Source organism: Calidris pugnax, unplaced genomic scaffold (assembly GCF_001431845.1).
Source record: "Calidris pugnax isolate Ruff unplaced genomic scaffold, ASM143184v1 C15205602, whole genome shotgun sequence".
Classification (NCBI taxonomy): Eukaryota; Metazoa; Chordata; class Aves; order Charadriiformes; family Scolopacidae; genus Calidris; species Calidris pugnax.
In genome coordinates this window covers 1-18,815 of record NW_015094493.1, presented here as the reverse complement: position 1 = coordinate 18,815, position 18,815 = coordinate 1, and the positions used below count along the sequence as shown (strand labels likewise).

The 18,815-nt window shown below is 53.3% G+C and overlaps 1 protein-coding gene across 2 annotated transcripts; it reads right to left on the bottom strand.

The window, feature by feature from the left end:
• Window positions 1-584: 584 nt before the first annotated feature.
• On the bottom strand, window positions 585-18,566 carry C2CD2L (C2CD2-like). 2 transcript variants are annotated; one of them, XM_014962913.1, is made up of 14 exons: window positions 17,936-18,566; window positions 15,019-15,114; window positions 14,408-14,527; window positions 12,432-12,542; window positions 11,454-11,570; window positions 10,717-10,834; window positions 10,429-10,552; window positions 9,809-9,873; window positions 9,091-9,218; window positions 8,623-8,794; window positions 7,759-7,860; window positions 7,012-7,145; window positions 6,273-6,555; window positions 585-5,016 (listed from the first exon to the last, which is right to left on the bottom strand). In XM_014962913.1, exons 1-14 carry the CDS (start codon window positions 17,993-17,995, stop codon window positions 4,796-4,798), a joined length of 1,851 nt encoding a protein of 616 aa, XP_014818399.1. In that variant the 5' UTR covers window positions 17,996-18,566; the 3' UTR covers window positions 585-4,795. The 2 variants fall into 2 exon arrangements, with proteins under 2 accessions (XP_014818399.1, XP_014818400.1); XM_014962914.1 differs by having other exon boundaries at window positions 11,454-11,567; window positions 17,936-18,564.
• Window positions 18,567-18,815: the final 249 nt, after the last annotated feature.

Here is an 18,815-nt window from a genome sequence, read left to right as displayed (position 1 = left end):
GGCGGGGCCGCGCCGCGGGGAGGCGGGGCCGCCGCCGCCCACCCGCCGTTTCGGTCTCTGGCCGCCGGAGGGCTGCAATCCCCCTTAATTATCCCGTGATGGTGATGAGCGGCGACCGCTCTCAGCCCGGCTTATGCCATCCGGGGACCGTAACCGCTTACCGGGTGCAGAGCTTCAATCTCTCCGTCTCGTCCTCACTCGCAGCGACATCCGGCGCCTCCGCTTTCTGGCTTTTGTTTTTGCTTTCCGGCTGAACAAATCTCTATATAGCATAGACGTTTCCGCTCCCGTATCTTATTTACACGTATATATATTTTTAGGGAAAATATATTACCTATTTGCACTTAGAGAGAGTATCTGCGTAGACTTAGATTTACTTCGTCTTTCACGTTACCACTCGTTACGCAGAATATCTGTTTAGACTATCTGCTTACACATCTATTTTGACACTTTATCTCTTTAAAAATAATTTTTTACAAATCTTTGCGTAATCTACGATCTCTTGTATAATAAAGAGGAACAGAAACATAGAAAAGCCCAACTCGCCACGCTCACGCAGGTATGAAGTCAAACTCGGAGTCAGGTTCCAATTTCCTTACGGTTTAATAAGTTAACAGGTTCAGCCATTACACAGCAATGGAATTCTTCAACATTTACAAAGGTACAAGAACTTCATTCGTTTAGTCTGAAATAGGTCAGATTATTCTTACCTCTTAAATAGCTACACTGTTCCAAATTTTTTTTCCCCCTCTAAACCATCTGGGGTTAAAAGAATCCACCCAGAGAAAAGGCATCAAAGTACAAAAGAGCACGCACAAGGAGAGGCGCTAATTCAAAGTCAGCATGGGTATTTGGTCCGGTACCTGTTTGAGCAAGGAAAGGCGGCGTGGAGCGGTCAGTCACCTCTCTAGAAGCAGACAAAGACCTTTTCCAGAAGTTTGACCGCCGCTGCAATCGTTACTCTGCCGTGACGCTCACCGGGCCTTCGGGGGCGGGAGGGAAGGAGGGGAGAACACAGCAAAAGACCCCAAAGGGCGCAAATGCCGGCCGCCCAACATTCGAGCGTCTCGAGAGCTACCCAGAAATGACTTCTCTGTAAGTTTAGCAAACAATGAACCGAGAGTAAGGAAGGAAGCGGCATCCCTAAAGACAAAAAAAGCCGAATGAAAACACCGTAAGCGTAAGCTTTGCTGCGCGCCCAGTTCTAGTCTAGAAACGGCACGTGCCCGTGGCCCCCTTATGTCAGTTTGAAGTTCTCGTTACGCTCCCCTCCGCTCGGCGGTTCTGTGACTAGCTCTCTAGCCGAGTAGGCTCCTCTCACTCTCTCTTCAGCCAATTGTCTGCCTAAAAACCCAGCTCGACATCACAGCAGGAGGGTGCTCGCAGGGGCAGAAGCCAGACTCGCTCGAGTCCGCCCCCGCGGAGGTCACTGTAATAAATATTCTGTGGATGCCACAGAGGCCGGGAATGCCGCTTTCCCGCTCACCCCGTCGTCCTCAGTCACTTTGCAGCGTGACCGGTATTTGCAGAGTGTGCTCTAATTCCAAGCGCGTATGAACACGCGTGCGATCCCTCTGCCCTCAAGCACGTGGCCTTCGAGCGCCCTCTCCGAGTACCGGGCCTCAGACACCCATCACGCTAAAGCTTAAGGCATCCCCGACACACTGAGGTTTCGCGGTTCCCTCCATTTCTTCACGTGCCCGTTTTCTCTCGCCTCAAGAAGATAACCCTCACGGGCCGACGCTTCGACGGGGAGGCTCTTAAAAAGCCTTACCAAAACACAGGGAGAGGACGTATCTGGACAGAAATATACTTACAAGCATACTTACAGCTAGAGAAATCTATTTTCTTCAGAGAAATAAAAATACCCAGCATAGGTGAGCTCCAGTAACTCCTTTCAGCCAAAATAGGGGAAAAAAAAAAACACACCAAAAAAAATCCAACGGAAAAAAGCCCCCCCCCGCCAAACCCCAAAATATATACTTTGGCTTCATTTACCAGTCACGTTTCTACTCGTGTAGCCGGCAGTGAAACGCAGCATCTGCCTTCATAAGCAGGACCAAACTCCTTCGGAAGTCTCTGTGCGTTCAAGCCCGCTGCTCTGCCGCTCTTCTTCCCCCACATACTCGATCAAGAACCGATTTCACAAGGCGCAAATATTGAGCCTACCCTGAGACAACAATCTGGCGACTGCAGATCATTCGAGTCTAAAACGTTAGATGGCGGCCCGCACCGCGTGCTGGGGTCGCTCCGTGGTCCCAGGCACAACGAAACATCACAGACCCCGAGGTGCAACGGCACCGAGGCGAGAGCGTGGGTATCCAGAAGAAGTTAAACAGGAAAAAGCAGATTTTAAATAGCATTTCTTCTGTCCTAAAGCCAGAAGTACTAGCAGGGATTAAATACATAAGAGATTTCTTTTCTTCTCATACGGACGTATGGCAGGAACTGCCCATTTAATACAGCTAGAACGGGATCCTCGGACCCCAAGGCCGGTGAAGAACTCAAGTTCCGGTTTTACTCTTTGCTTTCCCGTCGCCTCCTTCCTACGAGCAAGACCGGCGCTTCTCATTCAAAGCAACTCAGACATAGTATTGAGGAAAAAAGAAAAACCGAAAACGGAGCGTCAAGTACTGTTGGCGACAGAGGCGGAGTCGTAGCGGGGACGGTGCCAGAGGACGGAACCAAACCCCGAGGCCCTGGGAACGAGGGCACATCTGCGAAGGACAGAATCGTGCGCGACGCCGCAATGACACGGCAAAGGAAGTACCGGTGGCCGGGTCGCTCGAGGTGAGCTGCAGAGCACCAACTTCCAGCAGTGCCGCGGCAGGAACTGGTCGCTTGCATCGATGAAAATTATTTTCAGCATGAAACAGCGCACGGAGCTGCAAACAAAGCCACGGTACTGTGCGGACGAGGAAAGAAACAACGGATAAAAGACACAGAAGAGCTTGGGGATGACAGAAAGACTCCCGGACGAAACCAAACAGACGGAGAAGAGGTTACCGGTCAGCCAGCCAGACCAGTCCAATTTTTCACACATGCCCAACCAGGACAAAGAGTCCTTCCGGCTGGCAAGCACTGGCACTTTCAACTCTAGCCCCAGGCGACTCCAGCCTTCTCTACCACAAGATGCTTTCAAGAGACGCCCCAAAATTCCCGCCTGTATATCCTTTCACAGAGGCATAACAAACACATTCAGGTCTCGGGAAATAGCACGCGATGGCTGTTATCAGTAAGCTGGGACTTCTCCTTCTGAAGAACACGACACGTTGTTTTATGCGCACCGTAAAGAAAACGACTGCTTTTTCGTTCGGTCGCATCCCACGTAAGGTGACGGTCCCCACCTCGGGAGGTACTTTAACAGGGGAGCAGAGCTAATGAATCCCGCCGGGCTGAGGCGATCGCTTTTCAGGGAGGGTTTTCCTCCCCTTTGCCCCGTCTACTTAACTCTACAACCCACAGGACAGCAGGAGCTTCCATTAAAACCAGGTATTCTGACAGGGCGTGAGCGTTTCTCAAAGAGTGTCGTTAGACTATCCAGACTCCCCCCGGGGATAGTCGCAACATGCATACGTCACGATACCGGTAAACCGTTCATCTAGAAGGGCAGTCTCCTCCTGCACGAGGAGTCGCTTTTCCCCCGCGCGTCTCTCCCTCCGCAAATACCCGCGGCGGAAACACCTACCATTTGAACACGGTGGATTGGGTTTGCTAGAAGAAAGGAAATGCCAGATGGAATCAAGAAAGGCTCCCTCTATTCCAAGAAACCCTTTAATCGGCAAAAACACGAAAATTCTCGCCTCTTTCCACCACGTGGCTTCACGCTCCACGTCAGATCGCCCTCTCGCTAGCGTTGCCCCATTCCTCGGCGTGAGAACCGTGAGAGGCCAGGCGCTCCGCAGGTCCGGGAGACCGCCGGGCACCCAGCCGGCAACAGCCCCAACTGCCCCCGAGGGAAAGAGTTCCGCTCGTACAACAGCAGGCGGGTGGCACAGCCCCTTCCCCGTACAAGAGCATGGATGCCGAAGGAGGGCCATGTTACAGGGTCGCAGCACTGACGGTACCGACCAGACGCTCTCGCAAGAGCCCGGACCGCTACAAAAATTTGCCCAGTGGTTAAAATCTCCTTCTTCTTAGAGACTCCTTCTTCCATCAGTACAGCACTGAAAGGAGGCATCCCTCAGCACCGTCTGAAACGGAGACTGTTCCGGTGGCAGAGCCGGGTGGAAAACCACCGCTCGTTCTCCTGACAGCTCACAGCCCAGGAACGCGTTGCCTCACACCACAACACGGGTTACAGCCTCTGCCCCGAGCAGAAGCGACGAGAGCATTTAAACAGCCAGCGACCGCCTCACTCGCTCTCGCCTAGCGAGCCAAGCGAAGCCCGCATCGCTCGGCAATGTAGCTAACCTGGTAGTTTCTCGATCTTTAACTCGGAGGGTTGCCACTCGAGAGGCCCCCCTGCTTTTCCAGGATGCACCCGGCGATGCCAGCTACACAGGCAGAGTCGCTTCCGCAGCTCCCGGGATCCCCACAGGGATTCGCATGCCGCCTGGACTTTCTGGGAGAGCGCGGTGGGGTACGACAGTCGGAAAAGGCTACGCCAAGGCGGACGAGCAGCCGAAGCTCAGATCCACCACCTCTGCTCCTCAAACGGCACGAAGCACTGGGGCGTCTTCCCTCAGCCAAGGTCGGAAGGAACTGGACTGCAGGTCACAGATACCACGGAGCGGGAAGACAAGAGACTAGAAAAGGACCTCTGTGCGATCTTTCCGATGGGCTTCTCCCTCCTTCAGTTCTCACCCGACGTCGCGCCATCACCAGCTTTGGGTTTGGATTTAGACTTGAAGGAGAAGCGCTTGATGAGGCGGCGGGAGAAGCTGCCGGCTTTCTTCCCGGCGGTGGAGTTGGCGGTGACGTTGGACAAGTCATCGTGTGACTGGCTCAGGCCCGCTTCCTTCTGCTTGCTCCTTCTCCGGAAGATGAGCTTGGTACCGCTCCGAAGAAAGCTAACTGCAGAGACAGAAAAGGAAGGAGACAGAAACCTCAATAGTATCCTGCCTCGGCGAGTCTCAGGGGCAGCAATGCGCCCGGCCACTCTCGACGAGCGGCGAAGACCTCTTTCGCCCCGAGCGGCAGACGCGCGTGGCAGGTCAGCGAATCGAAAAGCTAAGACTCATACGAATGGAAAACAAGTGAGAATATCCGGAGGGAACGCACAACAGCGAAAAGGCCTCTGAGACTAGCAGTCATCGAGCCCCTAGAACAACTGCCTGCAGTTTCACGAGACGCCCGAATCCAGAGACAAATAACGGCAACGGCACCGGATGACTCACGTGTGCCAGACAGGATGGAGACGCCGACTGCCGTCAGCCCCAAACAGATGCAACAAAAAGGCATATCCAAAACCTGCACGCCATACAAAGTTACAATGGTATTTCCTATACGGGGGGGCTTGCTTTGCGTTTTCTTCCTTCTCTTCACTGCCCACCGAGTCTCTCAAGAATCCGGGCCACACACCTTTCTCACCCGCTGACGAGCAAACAAGGGGCCACCGCATTTTAAACTGTACCCGGTGGTTCCAGGGTACAACCCCCAAAACCCGTCCCGTGCGATCGAGACTTTGGCTCACGCTTGTTTACGCAAGTTTGTAGCTAACTGAAACCATCGTGGCTAGGAGCAGGGAAATACAAGTGTGCTATCCGCCTAACCGACACCAGCCCAGAAAGTCCAGGACAGCAGCTCGGTCAGGGCAGGCCAGCTCCGTCATTTAAAAGCAGAGAGTTTCTGCAGACATCATACGGTACGACAGGTCAGAGGAGCTAGCTACTTCGATGCTAACCGAGACAGAGGTAGGGCATCGAGGCCCATATGCTCCACATCGTCAGGCGGCCTCCATTTCCGCACCGGAGGCAGCTGAATTCAGAGGAGAAATGATTATTTATGGACGCGTGCCTGATTTGCAGACCCGGAGGCCGGGGAACAAAACCAGGTTGTCAGGAACGTGCAAACCGCACCGGGTTCCCATCTAAAAGAGCACAGAAACCCAAAAGGCCACGGGAATCGGACGCCTGCAAATAGAGGAGTTTGGACCCTCTCCGGCGGAAAGCGCAAAAGAGAGGTGGGCTCTTCCGGGCTCCAGCAGAAGCCCTTCTTTGCCACGCCGAAAGCCGGCTGCAGCCCCCGCGCTCGGGCGGGGAACTCAGATATCGCAATGTCCTCAAGTACAACGGACTCGCGTTAGCTCGCGCCTAACGGTTCGCCCTTACCTTTGTGATCTTTCAAGCTCCTGGTCTCAAGGGCTCCCGTGGAGCCAGTTTCAGACTCAACGTCTTCCACCGACGGTCTCTCGGAGATGTCCGATCGCGTCGTCTCATCCAGCTCCTGACTGGCCCTTTGTCCCGACGGTGACGCTTCCAGCAGCTGTGACGATTCGGTAAAATCACGCATCCGGTCGGCCACGTGCTCTGCCGCAGAATCCCCATACGCCGTGGCCTCCAGCGATGCCGCGTAACCCAGAGAAAGTGCCATCTCATCTTGAGCGATAGGTACCTAGAGGGAGGTTAGAAGGTCAGACAAGCAGGAAGATGGGGTCTGAAGGATCGCATTCAACTCCCTTCTTCCATCCGCACCTACATATGGACGCTCCTACTAGACAGCACCGATGCGCAATCGTCACGCTTTGTCGAAACATACCGGAACGCGGCCGATTCCAAAGCATTCGCGGCACCTCCCTCACTCCCATAGGTGAGCCCAAGGAGAACGCCTTAGATTCTCCAGGAGGTTCCCAACGAGCTACGGCAGCGGCCGCCCCGAAGACCGGCAAGTTACTTTTCACGCTCCCCGGGAAGCCGCGACAAGCCGCAAGGAAGCGGCAAAAGGGTTCCGCCGAGCGAGTCGGTGCCGGAACCTTCCCACACCGGTCCCTACTGGACAGGGTAGTTTCCCACACCCTTCCCTAGAAACAACTTCCCGGATCGGAAACGGTGCCCCCTAACTACCAGAGACCTTGGAAACTCCCGAGATGATCAGCGTGCTACGTTTTGTCGGAGTCTTCTTGGCGGGCTTGTTATTCGTCTCGGTTAGCTGCCTGATCGCCGTCTCGGCCACCGGATCCAAGCCGTTGGGCATATGGCTATCCCCTGAGCACAAAAAAGACACCGACACTTGAAGTAGCAACTTTCAGCTCGGGCAGGAGGTCGCTTGCCGACCGTGACGCTCGTCATAGGCAACTACGTGTGCACAAAGGTAGAGAGCAGAATTTATTATGGACTTGCCCAAATAAACCGAAAGAAGGAAGCTCCGTATAGCTCTTTTAGGCACCCGAAAAGTTTAACTTCCCACCAGGCGTATCGTTAAAATTCCCTTCCCGCTCGATTAAGACTTCCAAAGGCTCCCAAGAGTTTGGGCGGCCTTGACCACAAACCGTCGAAACGGCTGCGGCGCTCTGTCCCGGAGACAAAGAGAGGCCCAGGTACAGGGCGAGCAAAGGTCTTCGGGTCCAGATAGCCCGGAACGTTCTTGTCGAGCAAGGGACCGCCCAGAGTCACCAACCGGATACCCAAAGCAGAATTTCTTTTACCTGGCCCCACCCGCAACCACCCCTAAAGGCCCTGCCTTCGCTTCGGCACTCGGACGTTCTCTTCTGCAGTAAACGCAGACGAATTCAGCTACCCACGTTCAGACCGCCACTCCCTGAGAAAGGCTGAAAACCACAGTTGCTCCAGTAAGAACCTCGGATTTCCAAGCACTTACGGCTACTGCCGGGCAAGGGGCCGCGAGGGCAGCCGCTCTCCAAAAGCACCGTCGTCTTCTTTTCAGTCACTTCCACCTTGGAAGGCGACCTCGATGGTGAATCTTCACAGCGAAAGAGGCAGAGAGACAGAGAGCCCAGTAAGCGGGGACGAAGCTCAGGCGACTTCACTACTGTATCACGGCCCCTTAACCGCACCCCCAAAAAGCCCCAAGAGCGCACAGAGAGCCTGCAGAGGCTGCCTACGTGAGGCTTTGCGGCAGCACGGTAGTAATAAGCCTATTGGAAAAAAACAGGTGAAGCAGTCCCATCATCAGACCCTATTCGTGCCGTTTCCCAGCCCCGCCTCACAGAATATCCAGCACCGCATTCCTCAGCACGTCAGACTGCAAGCAGCAATGACCGTTAGCGAGCAAGACCAACGTGCTTTCGGCTCTGCATTTGGTACGTACAGCTTAACTTCTTTAGCAGTGAAGAAAATGGAGGCAAGCGGCAAAATGCCTAGCCCGACATCACGCAGAGGTCACGCAGTGGCATACGCGTTTGAGTCGGGACTTCCCGCTGCCAAAGGGCGTCAGAGAGGCTCGTCCTCTCTCGCTTCCCCCCAAACACAGGGATGCATCAAGTCCCTCCCCCAAAGCTACAACTGAGGCTCCAGTCAGATGCAAGACGCTAAGGGGATGGCGACGACGGCCGCGTTCTGGCCCAGAAGCCAAAAGTACATTAGGGGCGAGTCTGCAACAACCGCAACGTACAACGGCCAAACGGTTTTGCTACTGCCCGCGTGAGCCGCCTAGGCAAGATCGTGGCCGAGTCTGCGCTCCGATAGCCACCGGTACGAGATGCCTGTCGCGGGGTGGCCTCACCCAGTTTGCAGTCTGCCTTGGGCCGGGACTGAATCGTGGTGACGGTAGTCACGATGGTGCCGTCGGGCATGATGGTCCGGTCCATCTCCACCTTCTTAGTGGGGGTGATGCTGGTTCGCAGAGATGCAGCATGCTGAGCGTTCAAAGATGCGGTGGACTCCTGGAACAGCAGCTACAAAGAGAAAAGCACAGCTCAGAAAGGCTCTACTCTTCCCAGACGGAAAGGCAGGCATTTGGGTGACAAAAGCTACTGCGCTGGGCACCAAGGAGCCATCCCCGCTACGATGTCGGTCAAATGGAGGAAGACTCGGGGACCGAGGGTCAGGCGACACCTCTCCTCGGCCTGAGGGTCTGCCTGTACCCTGCCACAAGCCCAGGCCTAATCACGCTCGTCTCCAGCTAGAGGCTTACACCACGAACACTTCCGGAACGCACGTTTCTGCCAAGCGTAGGGACTCCTGAGCTCACCTCCAATATAATAGTAGCTTCAGCCGCCAGTGACCGCCCAGCTCCTGGGGCCAGAGAGCAGACCTGCCTCCCAGACGGTTGTTTGCCCACGGAATCAAGCAGAAGCATGGCATGTGCCAGCAGCACACCTGCAAGAAAGAAACGGGAAAACAAATCACGCTACATGACCTCAGCACCTCAGATGTCTCCCGGTCAACCCAGGCTGCTTTCGGGAAGCAGCCCTGAAGCACATCCCCCCTGACTCCGGTAGCTCCCAGGTTGGAGGGAGGCAGGGGGCGGGCAGCGCTCCTCCGTGCCGATTCGGAAATCGGCTCCTTTGAAGAGATGGCCCTTGCGTGGCCCCCATGAGAAATAGGTGCTGCGGTCAGTCCCCGACCGAGAACAAACGAACAGAGTTAAGAGCCTTCCGCAACGTTCTTCCGCCAGCCGGGGGCAAATCCCCGCATCCCTCTCCCCGCTTCAGAGCGGAGACGGGCGGGCCACGGGAACCTCCCAGGTATCAAAAAGGTCAGAGAAAGCACGCGTCGCTATGAACAACAGACCGCAGAGTTACCTCACGCGGCCAGAGACTCACATAAAGTTGGATCTGAAAACTCCTTTGCAGCGTTCGGAACATGTGGTACTGCCACAGAACTACCACAGGCTCAAAGCAAGAGAAGCCCCTTAGTCATTTTTGTCTCCCCATCTTACGATCCATCTCGTGGCCGCCCATACTCACTTCCCCCTCCGTCACTGTTCCCCAGCACCTGTAGCTTCAGCTCTTTACTTCTAGGTCCCAACTCCCTGTCGAAACGGAAAAAGACAAGCTGGTATTAGGCAACCTTTGCAAAATGGCCACAGAGCAAGCAATCCCAGTCCGTATCTTCCCTCCCTCAAATCTCACAGCCTCATCACCTTTTCCAAAGCTCCTGTACACCTGCGCTACCGTGGAGGACACAACAAGGGGCAGCAAACTACATAGAAGAGAACTCTGGTTCGTGTCCCTGCAGGGCTGCGTAGGCTGCCAGGGGAAGATGAGAGCACGATCTGTCTGGAAGGCTGAGATTTACGCTCCAGGCCTTCTCCACCCACTGCTCCCACACGCTGCCCGCGATCGGCACTTCTGCCCATCCAGTTAAAACACAGAGCAGCCAGGGGAACGGGAAATATGTACGCAAGCTGAGGCAAATCGCTGGAATCGGCAGCCCAGCACGCGGGCAGCATGAACACGCGTCACGCTGCGGCGCGGACTTCGCTTCTGCGCCGTCCGCAGTTACTACAGCCCGGTAAGGTAATGACACCCAGAGACCATGCCGGCCTGCCTCTGCCGTGCCAGCCGGAAGGAGGGCAGACACTTACAGAAAGAGCTCCTCATTCCACTCCATCTCTGCTGCAGCGCCGGCACCGCCAGCTCTCGCTGGCCTCGTCCGCTTCTGCTGCGGGGGGCTGTCGAGCTCCACGACGCAGCGAATCTCCCCAGCTCCTGCAACGGAGGGAGAGATTGCATACGTGCCCTCGTCGACACGAGGCAGCGGCTCATCGGACGCACGCTCCTCTTTTCCACTCGAACCCGCTCAAACCAGCCACTCGCCCCAATCTCACCACCTGGACGCTTGCCCTGCAAACAAGCAATGTTTTCACGCTTACCTCCCTTCCCCTGGCAGCCCAAGTTCAGCACTCGAAGATTCCGGACCAACAGCTTGGAACCGAGAGGGGCTGCTGCTACTCCGGACGGGGACTCTCGAGACAGCTTATTGCTGGGTGCCTGAGGAATGACAAGAGCAAGACCGATGCCTTTATCGTTCCCTTGCCAGCACACAGCATTGAGACGCACGATGTTCATCCTTGCATCTACTAAGCAGTGCCTCACACCAACATAGGGGAATACCCAAAGAGCCGTCAGAAGACGCTGCAAGTTGCCCTAAGCTATCGACCTCCGGTGGGCCCTCGAGTTATTTCAGATGGGAAATTTAGGGCAGACAGGAAAAGAGACAGACGAGAACATGCTCGCCGGCTGCCAGATGTACACCCGAACACAACAAACCGTGGACCATTCCACGCCTGTAAAGGCCGCCCTGGGCAGAGCGTCGGTGTTCAGAGCGACAGCGAGACCGCCAAAACCGAGACGCGTCTCAGGCAGCGTGGCTCCACTTCAGCCCAACCGGCACTCAGCATTCAGGAAACAAGATAGAAACAGAGCTGCCCTTCACAGCAGTTTCTAATTATCTCTATTCCCCGTGCCACAGTACCCCAAACCGTGATAGCAGATCAGGATCCCGCTCTCTCCTAGAAGCGAGTCTCAACACTCGGATTCCTGCCCGAGCCTCAGAAGCGGCCCGGGTCAGCGTTTGAGGCACAAGAGTGACACGAGGAGAGCGCCTTACCGCGCTGGCTCCCGCGGTGCAGGCCTTCAGATTCACCACCATGGCTGGCTGCGTGCTGACAATGGCATCCTCGATCAAATCCTTTATGGTGGACAGATCCGCTCTCCCTTCATTCTTCTCTCCGCAAATCAAAGAGGAAATGCAGGAAAGTGACAATGGGGAAGACACATTTTCTCCTTATACCGCTCCAACTGCCTCTCGAGCCTCTAAGACGCTAAACGGCCTTTCTCCCGGTAATAACCTCCCAGGGTACTCTTCCCATGTCCCGTACTCGCTCTCCCCAGCGCTTAAAGCTTCTGCGTAGCAGCCGCAGGCAAACATAAGTTGTCTAAATGAGACAAACTAAGCCTCGACATCCGTAGTCTACCAGTTGCAAATTTTGACAGCACACCTTTTACGGGTTCCCGCATCCTTACCACCTCGTGAGATGGTACTACTGCGCTTTTGGGGGAACAGCCAAATTCCTACATCTACTTGGGAGAAAGCGACAAAAGCCTGGATAAAACAAACAAATCAAGCAACCTGTTTGGATCACAGAAGCACAAGCACGCCCGCGTTCAGCTCGTTAAACCTCTAACACCCGCAGGTTCCGCAAGCTAACCTCTCCAAAAAACCCCACAATCCACCGAAAAAAACCCAAACAAACCAACCCGGCTCATTTGGCAGCTCTACATCTGACCGCAGCACGCGGACCTACGCGGACAGAAAGCCTTTTTCGCTACACCGACTCCCATTCAGCTGTTACACCAAACTCGGACAACAGACATCATTACTGCTTCGGTCCTCTCGGGGATACGCTGTTTTGACAGAGCTGAGCCGGAATCGATTCAAGGGCAAAAGAATCCCCTCCCTCACCCTGAAGGGCCACGACAGTGCCAATCTTCCCCCTCAGCAGCAGCCTTCTTCCTGGCTCGCCCCCGTTTCCGCTTCCCCCGTCCTTCCTCCAGCAAGTCCAGCCTCGCGCTGTTTGCCACTCACCTCGCGAAGCTGAAGTCTCGGAAGAACCGAAAGGTTCAAGTCTGGTCTGTCCTTGAAAGTCCACGACACCAGAAGACCTTCGTTCTGTATCTCCTCCAAGTGGATCTCCACCTGGTCCAGAACAAATAACCGTAGTCAGGAACAGTTTCTCTTTCCATTAGACTCTTTTCGCCCCGCTTCAAACTCAGCAGCTGAAAGGCTCTCACACCAGTGCAACAACAAGAGACAGAACATAAGAGTGCAAGCGGTCCCGGGCCTATGCGAAGAAGCAGCCGCGGAAGCCTCATCACTCCGTAGCGAGATCTGGCTTCCTCACTGCCCTCGGATGCCCAGGTGCCATCAGAGGGAAAAACTATAGGTTATTTCTTTTGCTGAAGAACAAGCCGGCAGTTCAATAAGAAAGAGCGACTTGGGCGCTGACACGGGATAGTTACTGAGCTATATCAACGAACCGTTGCCAAATCTTAACACGGTCATTTTTAATTTAGCAACGCGTCTCTAGGAGATCATCCTCGGATCGAAAACTCCTCTAGGTCACCAACAGTCTGCAACAACAAACCAGACCATACACCGGCCCGTAAGTTCAGTTGAGAAGTTGCAAGCCCCTACACCCGAAAGGCATCGCAAACGCAACATACAGAAACGGAACCACGCAGGAAGAACTCCCCCCGGTATCTCTATTAAACACAGAGAAATGAAATTGAACATAGTTCTAAAGTAATTGACAGACCTACATTTATTTACGTGAACGCAGAGGGTCATCGGTCAAAAGCGACAGATCTGGGACGCAGCAGCCAGGTAAGTAACAGGTCCGGAAAAGGCAAGGAACTTTTAGGAGTACAGTAATTCAAGCGCTCAGACCAACGGGCGTACAGTAACCTTACCAGATTTCATGAAGCGGCAGCAGCAGCAAGATCTCAATTAGAATACCACATGCAATTCCCTACAAGAGAGAATCCACCCAAAACTTCGGCAGGGGCAGATGGGGAGACTTAGAAAATGCTAGAGAATAGAGGAGCAATTTGATGAGATGCGACAGAGGCCACCTAGCTCCCAGAGACTACGCAAAACCTAAAAGTGACTGCGGTTGCTGCCCACAACTACCCGGGCAGCAGGAGCGCTAAGCGCCGAGGAGAGAGGAGCCCTTTAAACAACGACCACAGAACTGAGGTGCAAAACCAAAGCGGGATGAGCCGATATGCATTCCTTGAAAATTTTAATAAAGCTTCCGAGAGCAAAAACGTTTTAGGACAACTTCCAACTACAATAGCATGGGATTGCCTTCTGCTACCGCAGAACCGCTTCTAATTTCATTACGTCTCCCAATAGCGCAAATTAGCGCACGGTCTCCAAGCACGATACCGTCTCCAGCATCAAGCCCTTTTTCACAACGGGAACAAAATCACATTCCACAGAAGAAAATCCACTCAGAGAGTGACTATAGAGTTACCACCCATTGCGATTTCACAGCGCTTCTGTTCTGGAAGAAGCACCTCCGGTATTCAACACGGAGGAAAAAAACTTTATCACGCTCTCGTGACCATTTTAAGAGGAGCATCGACAAGCGAATGACTCCGCACGGTAATTTTTTTCACACCAACAACCAGGACATCACCATAACTGTACATACAGATGGGACTCGTCTATCTCTGTCCTTCACACCATGAGAAACATTGAACTCTGTGGACATTTTGCTACTTAAGCATCCGCTTAAAACCACAGCATAGAGCATCGTCGTGCCTCAAATCTCCCTGGATTTTGTTACAGCTACGTGACGTAGCCAAAACCTGCAGAAGGAGACTCTGAAACGCACAGAGATCCAGAATATTTGCCACCCCACTAAACGTTTGTGACAGCACGCTATTTCTTCCAGCACGACGAGGCCTTCGTTCGCACTAAACTGCGGTGTCCTTCCTCGATCAGCGTGGGGCTGGGTCAAAGAACAAGTTCAAAGGCTAACTTTTTACAACCGTTACCTGAGCCTGCAGCACAGCCAAAGTGACGTGATAGGTGTCCACAGAAACAGCAGCCGGGGATTGCTGAGTAACAGAGACGGGGAACTTCACAGCTTCAGCAGACAGACGGCAGTGTAGCACCTGGAGAGAAAAGGAAGGAGATGAGTTTATATCCTTGGCGAGAGGCAGCTGCGCGATGTCAAGCCCTCTGAAAGAGACAGGCGAGGTTGACCCGTCGTGGAAGGAAAGAAACATCAGGCTTACTCCCAGACCCAGTTCTGTGCTGTGAACCTGTTGTTTCAGGCACCGTACACGAGGCAATAAAGACGTACAGGTGACAGGAGCTCTCTTCTCCTCTCCGCTGCAGGACCCCGATATTCAAGCTCAGCACCCATACGCCTCAGCCCCACCGACACATCTTCCCCCGGGCTCTCCCAGAGCTCATGTATGAGCAGCCCCTAATCCGCAGTCTCACGAGCCGTTGACAGGCCTCTGAACTCAACGACAGACCGCGCCCTAAACTTCCTCGGTTCCACCGTCCCCACCGCAGATGCTTCAGCAATCTCCATAGAACACGCCATCGGTCATCGGAGAAACCCCACACCATACAAATCGGAACCGGAAAGCCTTACCATGCTGTGGTCCGACTGTCCCTTGCACGTCACACAACTTATATTTGCGGTCGGCGGTAGCTGAGGACCCTCTTCAAACGTGATCTGCACCGAACTCTACGAAAAGAGAACCCCGTTAGTTCCCAGCGGTCAAGGTTTCCCAGATAGTTTCAAAGAAGATGAACCGTTCTGACTTGAGGCCCTAGAGACGCCCCGGTCCGTATCCATGAATCCCGTCGGCACGCAGAACCATCGCATGCTGCAATTCTACCCGCCTTGGCTTGTCCGTACAGAGAAAGGAAATGAGGTCTCCGGTCAAGGCCTGGACTCGCAAACACCGTGTTAATTTCAGACAGGCAGGCCCAAAGGAGAAAGGAAAATTGTTCTGGATAGCAGTCAACTATAAGTGAAACGCTTTAACCCTTCTTAGCGCTTTACCGATTCTCCTCTCTCTCTCCCCACTCTGTGCTAATGCTGCCTCAAGTAAACCAAAAAAAGCTGCTCGTGTTTTAGGGCTGAGGTGATCGAGAGGGACCATAAAAGTGTGGGAAACCGCACTCTTTTTCTCAAGTGAATGCGACTGCGCACCACCGCCTCCCTGCGACAGACCCAGGAGATGGGCGGAAGAGGGATGGAGGGGGCTCTCAGAGGCTACTCTGACCAGAATACATACTATGACCCGAACAGCCGCTCGTCCATCAAAAACTAGTCCGGACGCGTGCCCTCCCTCCTCTCAATGCCGACGTGAGGCAGCTCTCCCAGCGACCGAACTGCAAAACTGCAAGATTCAATGGTGAAACAAGTCAGATGGCTCCCCGCTGCTTCATACTAGTAACGCCCGCTCGCTCTTCTTCTTGCAAGCCTCCTCCGCCAGAGTCGTGCGTTCGCCCACCCGGGTCAGTCAGGATTATCAGATTAGCCCTTTCTCTCCACGACCGGAACCTTTGCCCAATGACTCATGTATATAATCATCAGTGGCAAACCACTGCCCTGTTGTTCCCGATACATCAGTCTCGCTGAACTGGGAGGCGCTGGCAACCTCAAAAGAACTCGTTACTCGGGCCGCTCAGAATGAACCGCGTGCACAAGGTAGCGCAAATCTAACCCCAAGGCAGGGAGGAATCACGGAAGAAAAATAAAACAAAGAGGGTAGCATGCGCTTGAGAGGCGACTCAATTCGTTTCAAGTATTTGTCCTATTTAAAGGCAAGTAACTCGAAATCCAAATAGGAAACAGGAAATACCACCTGCTAACATTTAAAGATCTATGGAAAAAAGCGAAGCGTTGTAACTGAAGCTGCTCTCTCGACTACCGGGGATGAGAATGGCACGCTGCCGGGAGGCAGACCGACCCTCGTCTGCCCACCGCCGTCTTCATCGGATCACGCTCCTAGCAGAATCCACCTGAATTCAAATGCCGTTGTGCTCTGACCGCAAATACACGCCGATAAACTCCTGCCACGTACTTCACGTTCTCATGTTCACCGTGATTCGGAAAGAGGAGGAAACGTGGGCAAATCTAGACCCGAAAGAGATTAGGATGTTTTCTTTTAAAATTCACCAAGCTGAAAGAAGCCACGCAGAAACAACACAGCCACAGAAGGAAACAGACTATCAAGAGGGAAGCAATCGTGCAGCCGGGACTCTGGAACGCTAGCCGCCTCCTATTATCCTTTTACAGTGGACCGTGAGACTTCTACCTCAATTCAGGCATTTTCCTTTCTCGGGACTACGCACAAGGCAAAATGAGACAGCCCAGTTAGAGGATGGTAAAGATAGCTCTCAAATGGGCAATCGAGACAGCAACCTACGGTTCTTCCCCAGCCACGCCGGCAAGCCCGTGAAAGCAGGCTTATAAATATGGGGACCGAGACTCTTCACCATTCTGCATCCACAAGAGCCTGGTGTACTCGCAACCATCTGCTCCACCCCAGTAATTAAACCTAGCTTCGCAGAGCTCCATTTCTGTACGGCTTTTTGTCAGCTGAGACAGCTAAAATGAAAAAAAAATGTGACAGCAAAAGGAGCTAAGAATAAGTCTACACGGGAGAAAGTGAGATCGCTCGCTTCTAAACGTGAATCTATCCCCGACTCCCCTTGGGACTTAAAAGGAGAGCAGGGGTGGAGTCAGACCGGGAGCGGGGACGCAGCCGCTGGCAATTGCGATGAGTGCTATCAGCCCCGTGTCCCTTCCCCGACCGGACGGAAGAACAGGAGACAGGGGTGTGAGGGGGCGCAGGGGAATGCTTTTTATGACAAAGCTAGTACATTTTCAATGACAGACTTGCCATCGATTTCAAAGAAAGGTTTACCCGAAAACCACGTGCACCACAAAAAATGGAGACTCAGCTTCTCCTCATGGCAACTCACGGGACTATCTTTTACACAACTACATTAAAAGAACACACAAACCCTAACGTACCCCCGGCCCAGAAAAATTCTTCTGTTTTGTAGTCTTCAGAAAGCGCGCCTGGACTACACAGAGAAGACTGCGGTCAACCTGAGGCTGACTTTACCTAGTCACGCTGAACTTCTTTTAAAAGACATCTCTCAGTCATCGACAACTGAGCACAGGCAATTGACAACATTAAAGGAAATCAAAAAACAAAGAATCAACACAGAAGAAATGGCCGAATTCAAAACGCAGGCCCAGCTTACGGTTACCTCGATCTTTATCCCCGTGTCTGGCAGCTCAACTGCACCTTTGCGGAAAGACGCGTTTCTCCACGAACCTCTTGGGAACGGAAGACTTTCAAAAAGGGTTCTGCTGTGCTACAATTAAGGACTACTGAACTTCGACTACGCAGTTAAGATTTGTTCTGTCTTGTGCAGTTACTTTTAAGTGCAACTGCTTAACGAGCCCAATTAACCCAACCGCTCTTAAGATCCCAGACAATACTATCTACGTTAAGCAGGAAAAGTAAAGGCCAAAACCGAACCGTTCCAGACTCGCTGATGAAGTTAAGCCCTCCTTTGGTCAAATTGCAGAGGGTGCTCATTCAGGTTCTGCAGCCTTTATTCAAATAGCTGTATATAAAAGGACTTCCCTGAAAAAAAAGACAGGAATCGTGAAGGTGACACGGAACAAACCCAAGCAATTCTTCCTGAGTCACCTGCCTCAAAGGTCCAATTTCTTCATCTCACCCCAGCAAGTTATTATCGGGGTATTACCCCGAGGCAAATGAAAATACAGAGGAACGCTACGGAAGGCGTGCTGGAAACACTGCCGTGCAAACGTTCCCAAAGGAGCCAAAATCATGACATTACCCAGGGGGCTAGACTTTACAAAGCCTATTATGTTGATCCATCTAACAATGGCTGGGGGCAACCGGAGTGATAATTTCTCATTCCTCCCCGCTTCCCAGTCGCCTGATCTTTCCCACACGGTTGTGCTGCACCAAGAGATCCACTGCTTTGCCCTGCCTCTAGCCCAGAATTTAACTCACTTTGTCAAAAGGGGAGAGACTTTTCCAATCTTGGAAAATTCAAACACAGGTTCGCATCGCTTTCTTCAAGACTTTGATTGCCTTTTCTTCAAACGCATCAGCTTTGTGCTACCCTTTTTTAGCTCTCCGTTTTCCCATGCAACTTAACAGAAAGGCTCCCTCTTTCCATTTACGCGACAGAAAAAGAAGAGAAGGCTGCGGCAGACTTTGGACCTCAGCTCTCGCGGCCAGAAGCCCCTGCCTTAGGGGCCGCGCGAGGTGACGTGCGGTTCTTTCCATATGGGACCGGCGAGGCCCGTTCCCCTTCGTGAACTTCCAAATTACAACGGTAACGCCGGGAGACCGACGGGAAGAGACAGCAGAAGCGGCCACG

Coding starts and splice junctions, on each gene's coding strand:
- C2CD2L (XM_014962913.1), bottom strand. CDS start 17,995: ATGAGCACCCTCTGCAATTTGACCAAAGGAGGGCTTAACTTCATCAGC. Junction 9,874..10,428: donor TGGAATGAGGAGCTCTTTCT/GTAAGTGTCTGC, acceptor CCGTTTCGACAG/GGAGTTGGGACCTAGAAGTA. Junction 6,556..7,011: donor TCATCTCGGGAGTTTCCAAG/GTCTCTGGTAGT, acceptor ACCTCCCTCTAG/GTACCTATCGCTCAAGATGA.